Consider the following 8,186-nt stretch of genomic DNA (forward strand, 5'->3'; position numbering starts at 1 on the left):
GATAGTTTGTTTACCTTCAATACCTACACACGCTTTTATTATGGACATAATCTCGGGAAACGTCTATCAATTTGTTCGGTTTACTACCGCACGTGAGACCGCACGTCAATCTCCTAATATCTGAAATGTGCCACCTCATATCTCAACTTTAATAATATCAAAACTTGGTTCACGTGTAAAGTGTGCAACGTGGCGGGTGACAAGTTGCTTGTGGGTTTATAGGGAGCGTGCGAAATGCAATTTTAGTTGGTCGTCTGACGTTGATGTCGGCTACGGTGTGCACCTGCGAGTGACAGCTTATAATATACACAGGACTTACAAGTTCTGTTTCATAACTACTTGCTATAGCTTACTTGTTTATCTAATTAGTGTCGTCCTCAAAACTTTGCCTACTTACAAATACGATTCTATCCTGATCCCTGGACCGTTGTTTTATTAAAACTGACATCCTAAGTGGATCTTTGCTGGGAAAGAGAGTCCCATTTCTGTCACACAGAGTTGTGTAATGGGGATTACTTATAATGGCTATCGTATACAACCATTCAATTTTCTCAAAATGCGTACAAGGATCTGTTATAAGAGGCAGGAATTCTTTTTTATTGGTAATTGAAATTCAAAAATATCTCGGAGTTAATCTTTAGTCTGTTCGTGATTGTGAGTGGCGTTATCTTTCAGACATTTAATTGGAATCAGAAGAACTGATCTTTCGCATTAGAACGTGGTATGAGTTAGCTATTAAAATATTTACGACTGTCATCTATTGGTGTAAGTGAAAGATAATAGAACATGCGTGTTCCATACTAATTGCATTGTTTCAGAGCCACGTTTTAATCACATCTCCACACATAACCAGTAGACAAAGAGCTTCGTAGTATTTCATCAATACGCTGCACTCGTATTAGCAATGCAGATCAAGTGTACTGGACGCTATTTCACATGATGAATTCAATGATTGCAGTTGACATCGTTTGTGGTGAAATTGGAATAATTAAGTCAGAAATCAAGCAGACTGTAACACTGAAATGGTAATTGGTTTCATAAAGCAATCGTAGTTTGCATATATTTATTTCTGCTATTTCAAAACCGACATAATATGATAGATGATTATTATTAGTTTTAACTCTTCTTACAAAATATACATGGCAGTAAATTTTATACGGAATACGGTACCTTCTACGAATAAAATATCAAGGTAAAAGTAATAAGTAGGTTCGGAACCAAACTACTTGAAAATCTTTTCGGTATATGATTAATCCGATTATTCTTCGATAGCGGAATAATTTATAACCAAAATTACTTTGCGAAGGTTAATGTAGGAGAAGTTTGTGACGATAAAAATGTATTAGAGATAGAGGTATATGTATGTGTATGTGTATGTGTGTGTGACAGAAAAACTTTCAAACAACCTTCTACCTGATTATTAGGAACTTTGAAGGTCGCTAACGTATGATTTACTTGTACGGATTTCCTAAAGTTTTGCCTAATTTGTGTAAATAATTAAATTTACTTTGAACATACATATAAAAGATTCTCGTATTAAAAAATTCTACTATTTCTATATCATCCTTTGCGTGCCTTGTTTCAAAATGTCGTCCGACGAAAAATCCGTTGCCCTTAAAGAAATTCACACTACGTTGAATTTGTGTAATTTCTGCATACGCAGAGTGGGACTGTCTTTTATAGATGAAACGCCTAAGACGTTTTATGAGAAACTATCAAAGAACTTGGCGTTGATAATATCGTCGTCCTTGTTAGTTTTGATGTTAGCAGGTGAGATAGCGTATGTTTCCGGACAACTGATTAACATTAGTTCGGTGGAGGAGTTTGTCGGTAGTTACCTACACATCGCTGGATATGACACTTTGAGTAAGTGTATTATAGAATACTGTAGATTACTATGTATGTCAATATCATTAGCACTGTGGACTGTCGAGTATCGAGAGTTTGACATTAAAAATGTATTGCCAAAGTTGTTCTTACGGAGCCCGGTAGAGGCGCTCAACAGATTTTCCCTTACAATTTCTCGATAGCTAGCCGGTTGTCATTAGTCGATAGTAGTAGAGAATCGAGCTACATGTACCGTGTTCCCTATCTGTGTTTAGTTCTTCACTGATCTAAATCTCTGGAAAAGCTTTAAGTATTGCTGGTATTGATAGAGACAAACAGATTTTTTTTTTTCGAGCTATCGTAAAGGGGTATCAGATGAAATGTATTGACTGTCTGAATTGAATTTGTAGTCTAGCCCGTATGAGGGTTGAACCTCGGTTTAAAAAAGCTTATATTTAAACTTGAAATGTGCGTTCCGTATACAGTAGCTCGATTATCTACTACTATCGACTACCGACAACCGACCTGTCATCGAGAAATTTTGTTTGAAAATCTGATCAGCGCCTCTGACGGGCATTGAAGAAACCTTTTTTTGGCAGTACATTCTAAATGTCAAAGTGTCGACAGCTAGCCGGTTGTCGGTGGTCGATAGTGGTAGAGAATCGAGGTACAGTTGAAATTAAATATATTTACAAAATAAAGCTCTCCTCTCAAAACTCTTAAGCTTGCATAGTGGTTCATTATAAAGTATGTTAAACACTTATGCAGCTTATATGAATACTTAAACCTAACTCAATATTATAGTTGAACTTAAGTGTTAATTAAGCAGTTATTACTCAACTATTTCACTTAGTCTATGTTAACTAAGTCCAAGTCAAGCCATTTGGGTTCAGTACAATGTAAGAGAAACTGCTAGCGTGGTCGGTCTAGAATAATAGCTAACCATAGCCAGTCGTTAAATGGCATGAACTTTATAGTATTATGGTAATATTTCGATGTAAATGTTAAATTGAAGCGTTTGTAGCCGAGTGGTATAAATATGACTGGATGTATGAGGCAAGGGAAGTTTGTAATGATCGTACCAAGTGGCGTTGTTTGGTCGCTGCCTACCCCCATGGAAAAAGGGCGTGAAATTATATTACACACACAATTTCATGCATTTTTGTATGATATAAACATATATTTATTGATATATAAAATCACGCCTGTTTCGTATGGTGTAGGCAGACACAAAGATAACAAATAAGTATTTCATAAATATAACAAAGTATTACAATAATAACTTTTAACAGCCATTATGTGAATTAGAAACTGTTTAGGACTAGATTGAACAGTGAAGGAAAATATCGTTTTCAAATGTTGCGTGACTGAGGGTTCTTTAAACAATTCTTATAGCGTTGTCTTTAACCCGTCCTTAGCTCTTTATGGACTCAAATGTTAGAGCTTTGTACGTGAGATGGTAAAAGATTTGAATCTATCAAATGTACAGTCTATCATATTGCTAGAATCTCATTTCAATGTAGATTTCGTTGTTTTGTATACTATTACCTTTTAACATTAACAAGACTAGGTACAGTCAGCTCCAAAAGTCGCGGAACAATCCAACGTTTTTAAACTCTATTTATGTACCCTATTTGTGGATTTTGTCTCTAGATATTACTTACTAGCTGACCCGCGCAACTTCGCTTGCGTCACATATGAGAGACTGGGTCAAAATTTTCCCCGTTTTTGTAATATTTTCTACTGGTACTCTGCTCCTATTGGTCATAGCGTGATGATATATAGCCTTCCTCGATAAATGGGCTATCTAACAGTGAAATAATTTTTCAAATCGGACCAGTAGTTCCTGAGATTAGCGCGTTCAAACAAACAAACAAACAAACTCTTCAGCTTTATACTAATTAGTATTTTAGTATTAGTATAGATTGTTTTGAATTTTTGTAAATATTTTGTTTTCTGTATATTTTTTGCATAACTTTAGGTCAAGTATGGCTGAACACTGTTAAAATATATAATATAACAACACCTGTAATATATTTTGTACCCATATTGCAATCTTATCTTATCTTATCCTATTCAATCGAATAAACATTTGACATTGATTGCCACTAAATTTCTTAATTCCAGGTAATTCTACTTGATTTTGTTCAGGTACCTACCTACTTATAAAGATTTCCTAATAAAATGAAGTCGTTAAGTGCCTTTTGTAGCTGACTGTACACATTTGAAACTTTCAGACTATCGTGTTACGCTCATGTCGAGAGCTTGACTTAAGTGTAAGCTTAAAAGTAATTAGTTCTTTTGAGATACGCTCAAGGCGATAGCAATTTTCCTTGTAAAATAGTAACTTTTGTTTTGATCTACTAGGCGCTAAGATTTATATTTGGAAATAAAAGTAGGATTTAAGCTTCTTTGGGCAAGCAGTATAATTCCGAAATTTCAGTAATTTTGTCATTAAAGCCGAAAGCAATTTAAAAGTTGTATATCAATAGCATAGAATTTGAACCAAAGAAGCGAGTCTGTAAGTAATTTAAATGACAATAAAATTTTAAAGAATCTTATGCTATATTTCACTTGATCAACCTAATGCATTTCCTTTAAACCTAGTATATTTTCGTACTCTACAGGTATTTTTCAGTACTGCAGTAACCTAAGTAAGAATATGGTAACATTTGCATTGCAGGCTTTGGTAAATTGTTGACGATTTGGTACAAACGGCACACGTTCAGGCAACTGATGAGCGAGCTGGCTGAGATATGGCCGGTCTCGATCAAGAACGCCGAGGCCGAGATAAAATACAACAGCCTCTCTGCACTTAAACATAGACAGAACTGTAAGTATTATGTTAGAGAGAGAGGAAAATTTAGGACTTTAAGGAATTATGAAAATTGTAGGTAAATTCAGTTTATTATATTTAGTAGACTTTAATAAAAGAAAAAAAATAGTAACGTGTGATGATTTACAAAGATCTTTAAACTATACCCCTCAATAAATAGGGGTCCATGATATTCCTTTAAAAATAAACTTTGGAAAAAGTCAAGTTTATATGTATACTTAGGTTTAATAGCAACGCGATCATCTTGCTAAAGCGTCCAAAATATACATCTAACAAATTATTTTTATATTTTTACTAAGTGATCTAATTATGTGATTTAATCCCCCCAATATATTTCAGTATATGCGTTCTGGAACATCCTAGGAGTATGGTTCTATAACTTGACGCCGATAGCTCTGCTCATATACCGCAAAGCGCGAGGCGTACCTGCGGCGCTCGGCTATGTGTGGCAGATGTACTACCCCTTTGATAAAACTCAACTCCTACCGCATATTGCTGTCTATATCTTTGAAACTTTAGCAGGTTAGTATACCTACAGTTAGTCCGGATTACACCGGGTTAACCTGAACAAATTATACGCACAATTCTTTTTCGAGAATTACTGTATTGGCGAAAGCTGCATGAAAATTCTTTAGTGGATTTTGTGTTTCTAGCGAGCAGACAGACAGACACGGCGAGGTGACTTTATTTTATAACTAGGTTTTGCCCGCGACATCGTCCGCTATATATGTTATAGTATTACCTAAGTATGGTTTAAAATTGTTTGGTAAGAACAGAAATAAAGGAAAATTTGTATCGCATAAATATTGGGTCTAATACGATTGATTTATTGATGTAGAGCGATTTCCATCAACAGTCGGTATTGTCATTTAAATTAATCATATTAAAAAACATATCATCCATATGAGGTCAGAAAGTCCCCAAATAAAAACCTCCTTCGTTCCAGGTCTTACATCAGTCTGCTGCATGCTAGGCTCGGACCTGCTGTTCATGACGATGGCCAGTCACATCAGCATGCTATTACGACTCCTACAAGAACAAATCCGTCGTCTCGGAGCGGGGGACTCTTCGACCTCCGTCTCTAAACCTGTTGACTGTTACAAGGATATTGTAGCCGTGGTTAAGATACACCAGCGACTTATTAGGTAAGTCATATCTCGTTCGTTTGTGATATACGGTATGCCTTTCTGACTTATTGATTATCTTGTCCGACGGCTGAGAGTTACGAATATATGAAAACAGAATTTAAGCGAAATAGGTATGATGATGCAAGGATCAATTTTAAAACTTGATCTTTAGCAATACAATTGGAAAGAAAATTGCAATCGCGTGACGTGTGAACAAAAATATCGAGTATTTCAGTCTAATTCTGAGAATTTCATCCACGATATTAGAGTGGTAACCGGGAACCTACGAACTAAAATAAAAATAACAGAGTGATGTCGACTTTTCTGATTAAAGACTAGTACAAAATAAATGCTGATTCAAGAAAAAATCTCCACAAGTTCTTACTCCCTATTTTCTGGTAGTAAATTAATGTTGTATTTCAGCTACATCAACGACCTGGAGTCAGCGTTTTCAGTAATAAACCTGATCAACGTGCTGCTCAGCTCCGTTAACATTTGCTTCGTCATGTTCGCTATCGTCGTAAGTTATAACAACACTACACTTTCATAGAAGTCACGTTTACAGTTTAGTTTTGATTGCCTTCATTATTGTACCGTCCAAGTTTTTAACTGAAATAACTTTTAAGATCTTAGATTTTATTTCTAGTGACGTTGTTGTTAGCGGCTGACTGCAAACTGTGACCGCAAACTGCTTCCGACGGCGACGTCATTACTTATGTTTTGTGTGTGTGTAAACTAGATGGCGCTGTTTGCGGTTGCTGTGTGTTTGTTTTTTATTTACATATCTTTCAGTCTTCTATTGCGTCTTTGAAGTGTAAGCTGTTTTCAGTTCCTCGACTCATGGATGGAACTGAGCAACAAGTTTTACCTCGGAGCAGTCCTAACACAAATGGGCATAGTTTGTTGGTACGCCGATGACATTTACAGAGCTGTAAGTAATTAAATCATTAATAGTCAAAAGATCAATAACAAGTCGCTAAAAACCAATATATTCTAGAAATAATATCCTCCGTTAATTGAACTAAAAGTTCCGTTCAAATATTTAACTTTGAAACAAGCTATTCAAGTAATAAATTCAAGTAAAGCAATGAAGTAGAATAAACAGACTGATATAACATGGAGTTAAATTTGTAATAGAGGGATAGCGTTGAATATGTTTGAGTTTTTCATGTAATAGGTAACGTGGAGTGCACTAGACGTATTCTATTTGTACGAATATTTTGTTCAGAGTGTGGGTGTGGCGGACGCGGTGTATGAAAGCGGTTGGTATAAAAGCAACACGCAGAGTCGGCGCGCGATGCTCGTGGTACTCCAAAGGTACGGCTCTTTGAGTTTATTTTGCGAGTAGCCTTATTTACTTATTAACTTAATGACTCACGTACGCCACTCTGTTAGCTTGGAATACGGTTTCTTGACACTCTCTTGTGTTTTGTTTATTAACGCTGCCATGCGGTGTGACGTAATTAATTGTTTGCAAACGACTCACATTAACACAGCTGTAGTGTATCTGTCTATTATGTTAGACTCATGTAAAGTGTTTATTTTCCACCGGCTACTTGATTCTTTATACGTGGAGTTGATATGAGCTTATTTAAAACAATATCGTTTATTGGGCTTTTGTTCGCAGGTCACAAAAGCCTTTGTATTTCACCGCGCTGAAATTCAGAGCCATCACAATGACGACGTATAGTTCAGTATGTATTCATTTGAGAGCATATTTACGCGTTATTACCTGATATTACGAATACATCAAAATATCTCACTGTGATTACTATTGTGTTGGATTCAAAGAGAGATTTGATTAAAATGTATTGTATGATATAATAAAAATAATATACCACGGTACATATACTACTTAAGTAATTAAATATTTTGTTGATATTTGTTTCAGATTCTCACTACAGCTTATTCATATTTCACATTGCTATACACTTCTTATCGTCGTGATTAGTAAGTAGTGAGTAAGAATAGAAAGGAGATTTTAGTGTAGACTTATCAGTTGGTCGTAAATGTGATGTGTTTGACTTTTACTAAATATATCTAATAGCTACGTGGAATCATTTTTCAATTAAGACCCTTCTGTCTTCGATCCTTTCATTCAATTTTCAGCTTTTCACGTGGGCGAAACCGTAGGCGGAGGTTAGTAAATAGATAATAAAATATCCATTACGCAGACATATAATTTAAGGGTCAATAAAAGTATATTTTTAATAAGGATTTTACTAAGCAGGTAAGTATTTACTGGTTCACGAACACGGAAAATATTTTAATTTTAAACATTATATTAACGGACAAGCGTTCGTTTCTCCCTAATGAGCATCAATAAAGTGCCTTTAAACATTATAACAACTATAATAAAAAAACGTTATTACAAATACGGTATATTTTTCATAATC

General features: G+C 35.3%; 1 protein-coding gene across 1 annotated transcript; it reads left to right on the forward strand.

The window, feature by feature from the left end:
• The first annotated feature begins 1,586 nt into the window (after positions 1–1,586).
• LOC142983159 (odorant receptor 4-like) lies at positions 1,587–7,847 on the forward strand. The gene is made up of 9 exons (XM_076130032.1): positions 1,587–1,866; positions 4,511–4,660; positions 5,003–5,185; positions 5,610–5,808; positions 6,214–6,310; positions 6,620–6,721; positions 7,019–7,107; positions 7,418–7,484; positions 7,682–7,847. Exons 1-9 carry the CDS (start codon positions 1,587–1,589, stop codon positions 7,739–7,741), a joined length of 1,227 nt encoding a protein of 408 aa, XP_075986147.1. The 3' UTR covers positions 7,742–7,847.
• The last annotated feature ends 339 nt before the right edge of the window (positions 7,848–8,186 follow it).

The sequence above is a fragment of the Anticarsia gemmatalis genome, chromosome 2 (genome assembly GCF_050436995.1).
Source record: "Anticarsia gemmatalis isolate Benzon Research Colony breed Stoneville strain chromosome 2, ilAntGemm2 primary, whole genome shotgun sequence".
NCBI classification, from domain to species: domain Eukaryota; kingdom Metazoa; phylum Arthropoda; class Insecta; order Lepidoptera; family Erebidae; genus Anticarsia; species Anticarsia gemmatalis.

What these genes read in the sequence shown, in the direction of transcription:
- LOC142983159 (XM_076130032.1), top strand. Translation starts at nt 1,587, where the DNA reads ATGTCGTCCGACGAAAAATCCGTTGCCCTTAAAGAAATTCACACTACG. An exon ending in TATCTTTGAAACTTTAGCAG is followed by an intron (nt 5,186 to 5,609) that starts GTTAGTATACCT and finishes CCTTCGTTCCAG; the next exon opens with GTCTTACATCAGTCTGCTGC. An exon ending in CAATGACGACGTATAGTTCA is followed by an intron (nt 7,485 to 7,681) that starts GTATGTATTCAT and finishes TATTTGTTTCAG; the next exon opens with ATTCTCACTACAGCTTATTC.